The following is a 16,428-nucleotide window of genomic DNA, read 5'->3' on the forward strand; positions in this document are numbered from 1 at the left end:
TTGCAGGATACAAGATTAATATACAGAAGTCTGTTGCTTTTTCTATACACTAATAATTAACTATCAGAAAGGGAAAGCAAAACAAAAAAATCCTATTTAAAATCACATCAAAAAGCATAAAATACCTAGGAATAAATTAACCAAGGTGAAAGATCTAGACACTGAAAATTGTAAAACACTGATGAAGGAAACTGAAGATGATACAAAGAAATGGAAAGATATCCAGTGCTTTGGATAGGAAGAAATAATATTGTTAAGATGGTCATACCTCTCAAAGCAATCTACAGGTTTAATGCAATCCCTATCAAGATACTGATGACATTTTTCACATAACTAGAATAATCCTAAAATTTGTGTAGGACCACAGAAGACCCAGAATTGTCAAAGCAATCCTGAGAAAAAAGAACAAAGCTGGAGGCATAACACTCCCAGACTTCAGACTGTACTATAAAGCTACAGTAATAAAAAGTGTGGTAATGGCACAAAAACAGACACACAGATCAGTGGAACAGTTAGCCCAGAAATAAACCCACGCACCTATGGTCAGTTAATCTACAACAAAGGGGGCAAGAATAAACAATGGAGAAAAGACAGTCTCTTCAAAGCTTAACAGCAAAGGAAACCATCAATGAAACAAAAAGACAACCTACAGAATGGAAGAAAATATTTGCAAATGGTATGACCAACAAGGGGTTAATATAAAAAAATATATAAACAGCTCATACAACTTAGTATCAAAAAAACAACCCAATCAAAAAATGGGCAGATGACCTGAATACAGGTCATCTGTGACCTGTGGCCAACAGGCACATGAAAAGATGTTTAACATCACTGATTACTAAGGAAATACAAATAAAAACGACACGGAAGTGTCGTCACACTTGTCAGAATGGCTGTCATCAGAAAGTCTATAAATAAATATTGGAGAGAGTGTGGGGAAAAGGGAACTCTCCTGCACTGTTGGTGGGAATGTAAATTGGTACAGTCACTATGGAAAACTGTATGAAGGTTCCTCAGAAAACTAGAAATAGAGTTACCATATGATCTAGCAGTTCCACTCCTGGGTATATATATATGTAGAACAAAACGAAAACACTAATTTGAAAAGATACATGCACCCCATTGTTCATAGCAGCACTGTTTACAATAGCCAAGACATGGAGGCAACCCAAGTGTTCATCCAGATGAATGGATAAAAAAGGTGTGATACACACACACACACACACACACACACACTGGATTATTATTCATCCATAAAAACAATGAAATTCTGCCCTTTGCAGCAACGTGGATGGACCTAGAGAATATTATACTTAGTGAAATAAGACAGAGAAAGACAACAAATACTGTATGATATCACTTATATGTGGAATCTAAAAACTAAAACGAACATATACAGCAAAACAGAAACAGACTCACAGATCTAGAAAACAAACTAGTGGTTACCAGTCGGGGGGAGGGAGTGGCCAGATGGGGTAGAGGATTAGGAGATACAGACTACTATGTATAAGATAGATAAGCAACAAAGATACACTGTACAGCACAGGGAATTACAGCCATCGTCTTGTAATAACTTTGAGTATAATTCATAAAAATCCCGAATCACTACGCTATACACTTGAAACTAAAATAAAACTGTAAATCAACTCTACTTCCAAAAAATCGTGATTATTAGAAAAGGGACAGGTTTTTATTCACATTATGAAATTTTTTCTAAATATTTTGTCGGCCCAAATATTTTTTGTGGTATAACTTTTATAACACAAAAGAGAAGCAGGTCTAGGAAAGACGTCTGTCACTCAGCGGCTCCCTCTGCCCTGACTTCAGTCCCCATGTCTGCTCAGAAGCCTGGATGCCAGCTTTGCTTTTGTGCCCTGCTCGCCCACAGCAGGACTCCTGCTTCCCCAGCCTCAGTCCCTGGGGCGGGGGGGAGGAAGCCCCCCTCCAGGCCATCCACTTGCTCTGTGAGGTGCTCTGCCCCCTGCAGAGCTTTGCCTCTAGAAGCAGCGTGTGTTTCTTACGCGCGACACACACCTGGTGTCCCACAGGGCGTAATAAGACAGGCCTGCCCTGGTGTTTTATAATTCACCTAATGCAGGACCAGGTCAGTCTGGTAGATTACTGCAGTTACTTAAGGAACGGACATTAAAGTGGAGAATACTTTCCTACTGGGGGAGGTCGGAGGTGCATTCTGCCACCTCGTTTCTGGCACCGGGCACTGCACTCTGTTACCGAAGGTGAGTCCGCTCTCGGGGCTTTGCTGCAGTGGACTCTGGCCGCAGCCCTCGCACCCCGTCCCGCTCCGCCTGGAACCCGTGGGGACCTCCGGGGCCGAGTTCTCTCAGACACACCACCTCCGGGCCTGAGACTGAAACCTCTGTCCAGGGCGCTGGCTTTCATTCAAAACTATTACGGCAGTGTCCTTGTGTTAGTGACCAGTAAGTAATCTGATTGAATGAAAAAAGCTTTATGTTAGTTGTTGATGAAGTTAATTCATTTAACTTAGTGAATATTTAGCAAATACTTGCTGCTAACCAGGCATTTCAGGGACACAGAAATAAGAACGATACGGATCCTGCATTTACTTGAGGGGTGTAGCATCCTGTAGGAGTGACGAAGAGGATCCCCTCTGGGCCGTGTAGGCTGAGCCTGGGCACACGGCTTGGGGACTTCAGGACTCTGGGGGTTCAGCCCTCCGACCCGTCAGCTACCTTGCACCCACGTCCTCTGCACTGGTGGACGAGGCGACCGTGAGCACTGGGGGAAGGGGCCGTGCGGAGGGTACAGACCCAAGTGGGCAGGACAGGCCGCCTGCCTCGGGGGGCTCTGGACACGCCCCTCACGCTAGCAGCCGCGTCCACTCCCCGACATGTGTCCAGTCTGTTCTGGAGGCAGGCTGCCCCCTTCCTAGAGCTCATCACATTCTTTGCTTATAAATAGCAAAGGTGGAGCTTGGAGAGAACAGATAGTAGAGTTAAGAGATGCGAAGAGCTGAGGCTGAAAGACAAGACCGGTATTTCAAAGACACGATAAACCAGGAGAAAAGGTGGGAAATGCCCTCCTGGAAAGAGCGCCGTTTTTCACTTTTCTGAACGCATGGACTTTGGGATCCCAGGAATAAGCACCTTCTGTGGGTTATGGTGTCTTGTTGACACATCAGAAAGATAACCGCGTCCCGCGTGCTATAAACCGATGGGCGTTGTGTATAATTTGGGGTGTAGGGCAGTGGGAAGCACAGGCGCATTGATCTCTTCACCTGGGTAGGAGGAGTCGGCCTTTACCAGGAAGCGACAGGCCTTTCCTTCTCTAAACTTAGCCCAGAAGTCTCTACTACCCTTGGATTCCCCCCCCATTTTACTGTCAAATGCTCCAGTGAATAAATTCAACCACCATAATTTTTGCTAGCTAAGATGGTAAAAAGCCTCTGGGAAAGTAGGTTTTAAACAGAATTTTAACTTTAACGTGTCGACCGCACTTTGCATCGCACACCCCGCGTGGTTCTGGCCCTGGGAGAGCGAGTGTGTCCACTGTACGCTCATGGCCGCCATGGTCCAGCCTCTGCTCCTGCCCTCCCGCTTCCAGATAGTCTGCTTTATAACAGACGACAGCACGCCACAAGGAGAGTCACTCTCCGGAGAGGAGTGGGGACAGTGGCCCCTTAGTGCACCCGCGCTGCTCTGGGGAACAGAAGTAAGGCCGGGAGAAGCCGATGGGCCCCCTCGGTGGTGCAGAGCCCTTTACCAGCACCCGTCCCCCTGGACAGGCTTTCAGCCGCTGTTCACTTTGGGTGGGCCGTTTTCTCTGAACAGCAGCGGACTTGCTCTCTGCCTGCTGCGTGCATGGGACGGGCCGTCTCCCTTTGTGCCCCTGGAGCCTGACTGCACTGAGCTCTCAGAGCCTTTCCCTTGCGGGTACATACCCTGTAGGGGACTCACTCCAAGAAACACCAACTATTCTGTTTCCAGATCCTGTTGCGTAGACAACGTTCTAACAGGAACGTAGATAGTATTCTTTGGAGTCTTCTGACTGCTTAGGGGAAACAGCATAACGTGCTCTTTAAAGATGGTCGTTACAGAGGATGTTCCTGACGCGTGGGTACAAGTGTGCTGTTAGAAAAGCAGGTGTCACCTCCTCAAAGCTCTCACCCTAGACTCCCAGCTGACAGGATGGGGCTCAGAGCTTCCAAGGCTAAGGAATTAGGGGCCACAAGCGTCGTGGCGGGGCTGATGCTGGGGACCCACTGAGGAATCTACACTCCAGAGTCCACTGATAAAGGGTAAACTCGTACTAGTAGAGACTTCGAGCAGATTTCAGTGGAAGAACTGAAACTGACATTTGCTAAGCACCTCAGGGAATGTTGCCAGAGAGCATGGAGATGGGAAAGTTTCTCCTGGTTTAACTGGATCATCTCCTGAAGGATCCTTTGCAAGGTATCTTCTAGTGTTTGAGTCTTTTCAGCTATCTCTAAAAGAAACTTTTCCCGTGTGACTCTTATGTAACATCACTAATAATGAAACTAGATTAAGGCATGATTATACCTAAACCTAATTTTCTTCTTTGCTTAACAGTTCATCTTTACATTAAAGTTTGTAAGATAGAATAATCCCTCCTTAATCTCAGAATTTGCACATCTCAAAACATTTGACTACCATGATCACGTTCTTTTTTGACCCCATCACGTCAGGGTACGTCAAGTAAGACACGTTTAGTTTCTTAATCCCTCTTCTTATAGCACTGAGTATGTTTAGTTTAAGCTGTAGGGTCAGGACAATAGCTAAACTCCACTTACATTTTCCCTTCAAGCAGTTTAAACAAAACAGAGCTTTAAAAAATTCTTAAAATCTTAAATCACACCCTCAAAGTAATTGGAATTCCAGCCCCACATTCATTTTTGTCTTCTTCCTGCACATTTTTTTTTTTTCACTTCTGGGTGGGAATTTTATTAACATGTTGCAGTAGCCTTGTGTACTGATTTTCCTAAGATACTTTAATGTTGGACATTACCAGTAAGACTAACTTCTACTACTTTGGTCTTCTCCAGTTGAACGGACAGGAGAGAGAGCAGTGCTGGCAACGTAGCCATAGTGAGAACCACTGTGCCCGCGTGCTGGGTGCTTTGCCAGGTGCCGTGCTAAGCACGCTGCACGCTTAGGTAACCTCTTCCTGCCCGAGGTCACACCGTGGTGGGCAGTAGAACCAGGATGCCAACTCAGGCCCTCCGACCCGTCCTGTGTGGACTGCTGGTCTCACAAACTTCTCTTTCAGGTTAGGCCAGGAAGCTTTTGCTTTGGAAGTAGTTGCATGCATGTTGCACTGTGTCTCCCCTCTGCTCTTTCATAATTTTCGGTGACTGAGTTGCCTGGTACGTTCCCCGGGCAGGACATCACAGAGACAGATCTGAAAGACCACACATGCTAACTAGACCTGACGAGGTGTCAGCTGCCGTCCGCGTAGTAGTGGTTTTATGGCAAAATAAGATTTGCTGAGTGAGAACGCGTGAACGCAGGGCCAGCTGTGGCACCTCGCCACACACCCACTGGCAGACACCTTCTTTTCCTGCGCACAGTAACAGGAGTACGTGGGGAGAGCACGTCAGGGAAGCAGACCTAGAATCCACGGCGCTATGGGACCTACCACACAGTTTCAGTAACGGGGTGGATGGCGACCCCGAATAACAGCCAAGTAAATAGAACCCCTCCGCCCTGGCTTGTCTGGCTGTTTACCCAGCGTGGCCTCTGCAGTAGCTGAGCGCTTTCTGGAAGAAAGCAGTGGCAGCGGGCACCTGGCTTCCCAAGGCTGAGGCCTCCCTTTTGTAAACGCGCTGATTTTTTCAGAGGGTGTGTACATGTTTAACGTGTGGGTGTGTTTGTTTAAGGAAGGCACGGAGCTTCAAAAGGCAAGATGTTTTGTAACCCAGAAATGTAACCGGTAAATGGAATGGTTGAATCTGACGATGAAATTAGAACAAACTGATTAGTAAACAGAGCACGCCCGTGGGCTCCCCTTGCTGGGTTAGCTCCCACCCAGCAGGAAGCCCTGCGGGCAGGGACCCCAGAGGCAGAGCCATGTCTCCAGTGTGACAGGTATTAGCCCAGCCGAGGGGGCAAAAGAGTTCTTGAGTTTGAAGGAGGAAAGGCATTTCACTTTCTGGCTGACATCCTCGTTCCCCCGAGAACTGATTGCAGATAGTGGGAACCACCTTTAGGAAAAGGTGTGGGCAGCTGCAGCCTCGCAGCCCAGGAAACTTCAAAGGAGAGAAAGATGAGCCAGCTGCCCGAGGCCCGGGAGAGACAGCTCTGGAATGAGCTCTGATCTCCTAAAGTTCACTTCAGCCTCTTCAAACTGCCAGGCCAGCCTCTGTACTGGAATTCTTCATCAGTCTGAGCCAAGTTTGACACACATAATTATTTCAGCATAAAAAGCAGCCGTGAACTATCACCATGGGCTTTAGAACCGAGGTGGGTGGTGGAGACATGCAGACTCCTCACCCGTTGCCCAGTCCGTGCGGATAACCCGATGTTTGGTAACAGGGGACGGAGCCACGGCAGCTGAATATGTAGGCGAATCGCAGGCTCAGGAGTTCTGGTCGCTTCTTTTTTAAGTTGTGGTTAAGTGTATATAACAAAAAATTTACCATTGTTGCCATTTACGGCCCTGTGCGATCATCACCGCTGTCCAGCGACAGGACTTTTCCATCGTCCCAGTGAGCTCTTCTTGATAAACCTTTTATCACAGCTGCTAACAGGTAGAAATGGATTGACTCTAGTTCCTTCTTCCGTTTCCATCTTTCCGTAGATAAACAGTTATCTCATAAAAAGCAGATGGCAAAAGCCAGAAAAAAGCAAAGCAAGCAATGATTCATTAGCTGGGTAATTAGCTTGCGATTGTGTTTGATGATAATGTCCTAAATACTTAATCAAAGACCAGACTTTGAAATTCAACTTGTGCAGAAAAATAAGCAGCCTCATCCTTCAACTCTCGAACTTTCGATCTGAAAGCTCTGATGGTTCCTGTTAGCAGTTAGGGAGCGTTTTCCATGAGTTAATCCTTAGAACAATCCAGCAAAGTAGATGACATTATGCCAGATTTTATGATCCTCAAACATTGTATTTCACTCCACCCGTCTGCCTCTGCTCCGACTGCTTCTAGTAGAGGAACGGAGCCCCAGAAGTTACGTGACTGGTCTGAAGTCCCTAACCAGGTGGCTGATGGGGTAGCTCAGGCCGCTGCACCAGTGCCTAAGGAAGAGTTATCTTTCCACTCTTCTCCTCCTTGGTAACCCTTCAGAGGAAGACATCGGGATAGGGAGGAGAATGGACTGAAATTTTGAATTATAAGATGCTGTGCGGAAGCAAGGGAATGTCCCACTCAGCCTAAAACCCTAACCTGCCCAGCACTTGCTCCTGCATGGCAGCTCCTCTGCTTTTCAGAGCTGGCTTCTTGTCCCCTAGATAAATGACACCTGTAGACCTTAAACAGAAACCCGACAGACATACCTTCATTTAAACCAAGTACTGACGCTGCGTCTGAAATACAAGAGTATGGTTGCTTTCATCTCTGATTTTAAAAGAACTGGGCAGGGGCGGGTTACGCGTCCCGACCGCCTCAGGCACTGATTGAGGGCCTGGCCTGACGGGTGCCCAACCCATGCACCTCCACTGCACCTTGAGGCCCACAGTCAGAAGGGTGTTCCCTTCCCCGACCCCACCAGGAAGGAACCCATTTCAGGAGGACCCTGGAGCTGCTGGGGCAGTGTTCCTGCCCCCTCACCCTGCCCACCTCCCACTGCAGCGGCCAGGGCTGCGGGCGGAGCCGTCTCTCTCCCTGCTGGGCCAGGGCCGCTCTCCTCTCCCCACCAGTGGGCTTGGACAGAGGGAATCTGATAGGAAAGCCTGCTTGTGTGTCACCTGTTTACTTTATCTGTGGGGAAGAAGACATGGTCATTTAAATGAAAAAAGAAGAAACAAAACCCACCTGCTTCTGGTCTAAACCGTGAGTCTAGAAAGTTGGTCCTTAATCAGACAGAAATGTCAGTGTCCCCCGGGCATCGCTCAGTCCCTCTTCATAACATGTGAACCAATCTTTTCATCAACTGGCAATCTACTTGAAAGGAACAGAACCAACTTAGACTGACCAAGCAGAAAAGGAGTTTGGGGGAACAGTACAGAGGTCGCCACGGAGTCAAAGGGAGAAGCCGAAACACAGCTGAGAGCGCGTGGCTTCCGGGGCCGGCGAAGGGCGGGGACGAGCTCCTCGGGGTTGCCGGGTGCCGCGTTCAGCCGCCCCATGGTCCGCAGCTGCTCGTCCCTCCGCCCCGGGAGCAGGTCCTGGAGGGCGCGGAGATGGGCAGCGAGGCCTGCCCCCCAGCTGCCGCAGTGCCGGGGCCTCCGAGCAGAAGCCCCTCCTGCCTCGTGACGCAGTCTGCGACGCTCGAGACCGTAACTCAGGGCTGTCAGGCCTTTTAGGGCAGCTGCCCCGTCCTTCGAGGTCCCGGAACACGTGGTTTGAGCAGAGCAGTCAGGACCAAAAGGTTCGGGTTTGTTCCAGTTTGTATCAGCGTATTTGCCTCTCTGGTAAAACGAGGAGGAAAACAAACTAAGTCATCCTCCGCAACTGCTGTGGCTCCAAGGAGGGCGGGCAGTGGAAGCCCGCTGTGCTCCCTTCCGCGAGGACTCGGCCGGCGGGCCCGGCGCACCTGCCTTTCTTACATCGCTGTCCACGCTTCTCCTTTCAGGCGTGAAGCTGCCCTCGGTTTTGTTTTACTCTTTCGGCTCCCTGGCCCCCGACTCAGGTGATGTCCACAGAGAAACGTGTGTAAACTCACCCGCTCGTGGACTCGGCACCTCCAGCCGGGGTCCCGGGGCTCCTGCGGAATTGCACGTCTCATCACCACCCTTTTAAGACTAAGACTTGAAGACGAAGGGGACGTGTTCGTCAGCTTTAAAAACCTCCGAGTTCCTGGAATCTTTATTACCGTCCACGTACATAAAAGCCAATTTCAACTTTTCTTATTCGTGGAACTGCCTGAAAACATTGTGTTTCTCTTAATTCTTTGTGCCGAAGTTAGTTCAGGTTGACACTTGCCAAACACTTGAATCTAATTAAAGCGAGGACACCGCAGCCATATTCCAGGAGAATCCTGCCCCGGTAACTCCCCCCATCCCTCTCGGTCTGGATTCTCTTTACCAGTCACATCACACACACAATTACTGAACCATTCACCTCTGACGGGATTTTATTTAAAACTGCCCTGAGCGTGTTACATTCTTCCTGCGCTGCTGCCATGACTGCTGTTCTCTGAGACGCAGAAGTGGCTGGAGGTGGGCCTCGCCGGGGTCGTGTGCCCCTGAGGTGCGGCCGCGGAGGACAGAGCGGGGCCCTGTGAACGTGGGCAGCTTGTGGAGGGGACGTGACACTTCACAGGGACGCGAGGGCCAAGCTTGACTGCACGGGTCGGCTCCACCTCTAACGTGCTCCCCGGGGGGGTGACCGTGTCCGTGGGTCCAGGCCTGGGCCTGCCCCGAGCTCTGCATTCCACCGCGGAGGGCACCCAAACGTCATGAGCGGTTGGTTCCCGGCGCTCTGTTCTCCCTCCAGACCCCAGACGCTCTGTGCGCTGCCCACCGGGTGCCTTGCCTAGGCCGCCCTCTCCACCGCAAAGGCCCTAGCTTGAGCCTGGGCCTTCCCCATCTCTCACGTTTCTGCAGGCCCCCATCTGCCCCACAGAGCCTTCGGAATCTCTGCCACGCACGACATCCTTCTCCCTCTGTTCTCCCGCTGGCTGCCATCTATGTGCTGTTAACACCCGAAGCTGACTCTTCCCCGAACGCTTTATGTGGAAAGTTTTCAGGCATTCAGAAAAGTCACGTGAACTGCAGACACTCACATACTTGCCCTTTAGAGTCTACACTTAACATTTTGCTCTGTCTGCTTTGTCACGCATCCATCTGTCCATTCCTCCATCCACCCATCATATATATGTATTTTCAGAACAAGGTGCAGACGTAAGTATGTTCTACCCCAGACGCTTCTGTGTGCGTATAACTAGAGTTCAGTGTTGGTTACGTAACATTTGCATGTGGTGAAAGGCACAAATCCTTAACGTTCCATTTACTGAATTTTGACGAGCTATATACCTGGGTGTCACAAATCACGGTCCAGATAGAGAACTTTCCCATCACACCAGGACCTTCTGGGTCGGTCACCATCCCCACTCCCGAAGGCAACCACCGCTCCAGTTATTTTCGCCACGGCTTAGTCCGGACCTTCTTGGAAGTGAATAGAAACGAAACGGGCAGCGTGTGCTTTGTGTGGGCCCTTGTGTAATGCACTGTGTCTGAGGCCCGCCCGAGGTGTTGTCTGGGTCAGTAGTTCCTTCCTTCTCGTTGCTGGTGCCGTTCCGCTGTGTGAAAACGCCACGAACGTCCACCTGCAGCCTGGTAATGGGAGCTTGTGTCGTTCCACTTTAGGCTGCTGGGAACGTGCCTGCGTTTCTCTCGGCTAATGCCTAGGAGGAAACAGCTGGGTCCCGGGGCAGGTGTGTGCTGAGCTTTCTAGAAACCGCTGGACCTTTTTCTGAAGGGCTCTCGCATCTCACCGTCTGCCCCTGCTGGGCGACAAGCCATGGCGCCCGGGGCCTTGACTGCGTTCGCTGTCTTCAGCCCTGGGACTTCAGCCGTCCCGGTGGAACGTCATGGTGTCTCTTTGTGGCTTTTCCTTTTCCTGGATGACAGTGATGTTGTGTGTCTTCTCAGGGCCTGTTAGTTCCGTGTTTATTCAGATAGCCTTTTTTGTGAAAGGTCTGCTCAAATCTTTCGTCCATCTTTTATTTTTACAAGTATTTTTTATGATGAGTTGGAGTTCTTTATATTTTCTGGATACCAGTCCTGTGTGAGATATGTGTTGTGTCAGTATTTTCTCCCATTCTGTCATTTACCTGTTCTTTTTTTTTTTTAACAGTTTCTTTGCAAGGCGGGAAGTTTTAAATTTTGATGAACTCTAATGTATCTTTTTTTCTTTTATGGTTATTACCGTCTGTGTCCTAAGAGACCTTTGCCTACCTCAGAGTCACAAAGATATTCTGTGTTTTCTTCTAGACACTTAATAATTTTAGCTTTTACAATTAGGTCTGTGCCCATCTCACATTAATGGTTATGTACGGTATGTGACAGGGGTCGAGGTTAACTTTCCCCACATGGCTGTCCAGGCCCACAGGGTGTACTTCTGTGATTGTGTCCTTCCTGCCCTCATACTGTGACTTGGCCTGGTCCTTCACACAGCGAACACTCAAGGCATGTTAACAGAATTGCACTGACGATTTAGAGGAAATAGGGACTCCGGTAATCTTTTAATGTCTTGATGTTGGAATCCATTTTATAGGATCCATCCCCCAAATTGAATACTGGTGAGAGAGCCCTGTTCAACCTTGAGTTAGCATTACCTGCCAAGAGCACAGGCCGGGGCCACAGGGTTCATTGCTCGAATGTTGTCTTTGGCTTCTTGAGTGAAGAGTGGAGATCAATTCAGCTTTTTACTGAATTGCTACTATATGCTAGAGAGGGTGCCTCACTGCTTTCCAATACAGCTTCCTACTCTAGCTTTATTGAAACCTTGTATGTCAGAAGAGGAAATTTGAGAACCAGACATTAGGAGTTCTCCAAGACAGGCAGGTCTGGAGGAAAGCCAATAACTTGTGTCTGATGTAAGACTTCTGCAAGACCATTAACAGCTGAATGATTTTAAAGTGCAAAGGACTTGATAATAACACTTGGCGGCAATTAAACATATTAAATTCTGAACCAGCCAAAGACAGCTGAAAAATTAAGTCTTCTGACATCACTCCAAGTGTATAGTAATATGTGCAAAATAAAAACCCCCGGGAAACACATCTGGCTCTAAATCTCTAAGCTAAGAGTTTGATTAGATAGTAAAAAAGGCATTAAAACAAGAAATAGCTTCGGGGCCCATGCACTGCCCAGGACTTTTTGAAACGTCCTCACAGTCAAGCTCGCGGTTCACAAAGCCGAATGTCCCCTGACCGTGCAGATTTGATGTATGTCTTCGTCCCTGTGTACTGTCTGCGGAAAATGAGCCGGCTCATCTTTTCTTCGTCCGCAGGTATGCTTCAGAAGTGTCCTTCCATCGATGACTTCGTAAATGCCCTTGTTGCCGACCTGGATATGGACTTGGAAACTTTCCTCACGGATTCTAAATGATGGGAACACCGTGAATCCTTTAAGTCAGTCACGGAGATGTCAATTTTGTTGTAAATGCTACAACTTTGAACGTTTGTTTCTGATTTCAGCATTCAATTCTGTAATAACTTATGAAAAACCTCAAACCAGTGGAACTTGGAATAAATAACTTTTTAAAATTATGCTGGCTTTTAGCCTGTTTGTTTGGCAGATTTTTGAACATAAGGAAATCCATTCAGTGAGCGAGTGCAAACCAGAACACAGAGGTGTTAGCGTCAGGGGCCAGACACCCTCAGCCCAGCCCCGCTCCTGGTGAGCTTTTCCCTGCCCGATGACCTCTACTTGGTTAGAGACATAATAAAAAGCAAAATTATTTCAGTTTGAAGCAGTCTTCAGGAAGATTAGACATATAGTTCCTCTGCATGGTTTCTTATAGGTGGCTTTGAAAACGGAATAGTCAGTTACAGTGACCGAGAAACCAAGTGTGGTTTCCAAAGTATTTGTAATCGATTGTGTTGGCTTTTCCTGTGTGTTTAGATTCCTAAACTATACAGATGGACTCAGAACAGAGGGCACCTGAACTCACACGTTTCTGACCTGACAATGAATATACAAAAATAAGTGCAGGTACAATTAGTAAATGATGTGTCAAGTCCAGCAACTGATAAATACGGAAACTGGGATTCAAACCCTGTCTTGTCTTTATCCTAAACATTACTGCATACTGTATCACCACGTGTTAATAGCAGAAAAGAAAGACACCGTTTAATAGGCTTTTCACACCTTCAAAGTCAAGAATTTAATTACAGGCTTCCATTTAAAATGACACCTGCTAGTGGCCTCTTCCTGCTTCTCCCTAAAAGACCAGTGATGATGCAAAAAGGCAGGATTAAAAATCCCCCAAACTAGGACACACGTCCAACCTACTCACAGAATCTGGAGGAATTTCTACAAGCTAGAAACAGACGAGACAGGATAAAGAAACGTCAGTGACGCACGCATGCCGGGTCCACCTGGATGCTGGGGTGAGGGGAGGGGCGACCCTCCGTTCTCTCCCCACCTCCTGCCCACACAGGTAACACGCTGTGTGCACTAGCCAGGGAGCCGCGGCCCCGCGAACCTCCTGTGGGGCTTCCGCGTCAGCCACACGAGGCCTGTTCTCCTCTCCCAGCTCCTCCCCGTTTGGCTCTCTCTGTCTGTGAACACGTGGAAACCACAGTGCAGAGAATCCTTGGGCGGGAAGGAGGACAGGCCTGCAGCAGTCGCTCCCCCGTGGGAGGTGTGGGGTGATGCCGCAGGGACAGCCGGGTGCCAGCGCCCGGGGCAGGAGCGGCTGCTTCTGTCCCCACCCACACGGTCTGTGAGCTGAGGGAGGCGACGCTCTTGCGGACACAGACGCTAACTCTCATCTGGGAAGCGGATCCGGAGAAACTGACACCAACCTGCCGTCCGTTACAGGGAAGTCTGAAAAGGTGCTTTAACAGCTCCAGGTGTACCGAGCCACCAGCCCCTGGGCCTTTATCCTCCCTTTTCAGCTGAGGGTGAGTGAGCAGAAAAGGAAATCTGTGCGGAGCTTCAGAAAAAGGAAGGGAAGACGCGGGAAGATCCCAACTTTGAACACTATTCTTAAAAGGAACTAAGGCACGCTGTAGAAAACATCTCTGCCATTCTTAGTGAGACTTGAGAAAACACGGTATTTATGAAGCCGAAAGCCATAAAGAAAGAACAAGCGGAAATTTAAAATAGGCGAATCTAAAAAAGAAGACAGGCAGAATAAGAAAAAAAGAAATGCAGAGAAACTGAAACGTAGTGCAGTGATTTAAAACATGATCAAAGCAGAAAGGACCAAAACTGCCAAGGAGAAATGAGAAGCCTCTCACTCAGAGTGCAGGTTAAATTCCGGGACACGGTGAAAGCCGGCAGCCAGGAAGCAGCGCAGAATCCCGGGGACAAAGCCAGGACAGCTGGAACAGAAACAGCAGCAAAACCCAAATTCTCGTGTCCTCCTGTGTTCCCAGTGCTCAGAACAGTGACCAGCACATAGTAGGAGCTCTGGTGAAGACGTGCTAGTCAATGAACTTAAGGAAACTGTTTTGAGATGAAAAGAAATGGATGTGTAATTTAAAAGGGAATCCTTGATGGCTGCCTAACAATGAGAATGGGCTTAATGCCACTGAACGACATACAGTGAAAAATGGTTAAAACAGTAAAGTTTCTGTTATGTAGGATTTACCACAATTGTTTAAAGCAAAGAGAGAGAAGAGAATCCTGCATTCTAGATCAAAACGAACAAAGAAAACAGTAAAAAGAGACCCCCCACACACACCTAGACAGACTCTGCCTTTCACTTTGAGAACTTAAATATAAATACAATTAAAATTACAAGCCAACTGATCCCAAACTGGGCATTTCCCAGGGGTTGTTAGTGTTCCACGAACTCAGAAGGGTCCCAGTGTTAAATACATTTGTAAAATACAAGTGAGCTCTGTGTTTCACTATATGCACATCAGCAGTCCTGCACTCACAACACCTATTTCCCAAACGTGTTTGATGAGGGGGCCCCCCGCTTTGTTGGAGGACCTACTGATGACATTTGTCAGAACACTGGGGACTAACTGTTGAAAGCATCCAGCTAGAAACAACAGGCTTACACAGAAAGGAACAAAGCGGACAGCGCTCCCAGAATTCAACTGTTCAGCGCTGTGAAAGCCGAAGGACGGTGAAAAAAAGTTTTCAGAGGTAAAGGCTGAGATGCAGAATGGCGTTCTCAGATATACGAGGGCTCAGGAGACATCTCAGCTTTGTACCTTTCTTTAAAAATCACTAGAAGAATAAGTAATTTCGATCGAGTCAAAGCGAAGGAAATCCCTAAGGAACTTGTAAGCATTGAGGGGTCATTGCCTCTTTTCTCAACAACAGCTGGATAAATCATAACGGCAAATTATTTTACTATGAATGCTTTTCCTTATGATGGGAATAAGCCCACAACACACAGCAGTTCCTCTGGGAAAAATTCTCTCCAGTACTTTACGGTTTACCAGCAGCTTCCAAAAATCCAGTTTAAACTACTTATATGCTAAAAATAATAATCATCCTTTAGAGAAAGGACTGGAGGATAATGAGAAAAATGTTAATGTGACTGTCCTTAGTGTTGAGATTCTGGCCTTTTATTTGTCTTCTATTTCCAAATTTAAAAAAAATAGGCAATGTGTTCATTTTAATATAATTTAAAATTTGCAAAAAGTTTAATCGTGACAGAGCTAAACTTAAAAGCGTGTTTCCAGTTCTGAAGGAGTGCTTGGCTGATGTAAGCAAATTCAGAAAATGCTTCTGAGACATTCAGGGAACAACCCGTACAGTCAGAAAGTTTACCAATACCCAGGGGTTAGCGTGATTTGCTCAAAGCGACTGAGATCAAACATGAACAGCAGCAGTGCTTGACATTCATTTAGCATTTTTCAGTTCACGAAGAACTTTATCACGTGGTCATCTCAGGTGCGACCCATCACCCAAGAGATAACAGGGCGCAGGCAGTGTCAGGACTCCGTCGCCACAGTGGGGCAGACAGGCTGGCGATGCGTCGGCTGCTGAGCTGGTCACGCCGATGCAGGACTCCTGGACTGTGCCCCCTCCCCTGCACACGGGTCTTCAGGAGAGGATGTGGATCTCCTGCAGGGGCTCAGGTGCACATTCAGACAGAGCGCTGGGTGGTTACAGGGCCCACTGGGCCTGAGGTCACGCGTGGTCTTTCTGCTTGAGGAAGCCTGTGCCCGTGGACAGACAGACGATGAGACATCACAGCACCAGACCAGGAGGGACGAGGGGTGGGAGGAGAGAGAGGAGAGGCCATCTGGAAAAAGTCTTCCACAGAACTTGCCATCCACTGGGTGGTGGCAGGTGGCAGGGTGGCACCTTTGTACTCTTTAAATCGTGACTCGATGTTTTTAGAAAACCATGTGGGAAGCAGCGCTAGGACAAGCCTGTGGTGGCCATCGGGACGGTCCTTTATGATAAACTGCTTAATTCGCATCCTTTGAGTAAGACTGTCCAGCAGGGATGAGCTGTTCTCCAGGCCCGTTTCTCCCTCTCACCGACAGAGAAACCAGCAGGACCGTGTTAGGTGCCCTTCTGCGATCCCGACGCACTGGGCCAAGGGTAACTGCTCTCCACAGGCACCCGATCTATTTATTATTTCCTCCAACTTTATGTTTATTTTCCTATTCATTTTCTTATG

At 48.1% G+C, this 16,428-nt stretch overlaps 1 protein-coding gene across 1 annotated transcript in view; it reads left to right on the forward strand.

The window, feature by feature from the left end:
• MIPEP (mitochondrial intermediate peptidase) overlaps positions 1–12,376 on the forward strand; it is a 129,916-nt gene extending 117,540 nt beyond the window's left edge. The window contains exon 19 of the mRNA XM_024753980.1: positions 12,118–12,376. Within this exon, the coding sequence (XP_024609748.1) occupies positions 12,118–12,215 (98 nt within the window). The 3' untranslated portion in view covers positions 12,216–12,376. The remainder of the gene's footprint in view (positions 1–12,117) is intronic.
• Positions 12,377–16,428: the final 4,052 nt, after the last annotated feature.

The sequence above is a fragment of the Neophocaena asiaeorientalis genome, unplaced genomic scaffold, assembly GCF_003031525.2.
Source record: "Neophocaena asiaeorientalis asiaeorientalis breed wild unplaced genomic scaffold, Neophocaena_asiaeorientalis_V1.1 scaffold443, whole genome shotgun sequence".
NCBI classification, from domain to species: domain Eukaryota; kingdom Metazoa; phylum Chordata; class Mammalia; order Artiodactyla; family Phocoenidae; genus Neophocaena; species Neophocaena asiaeorientalis.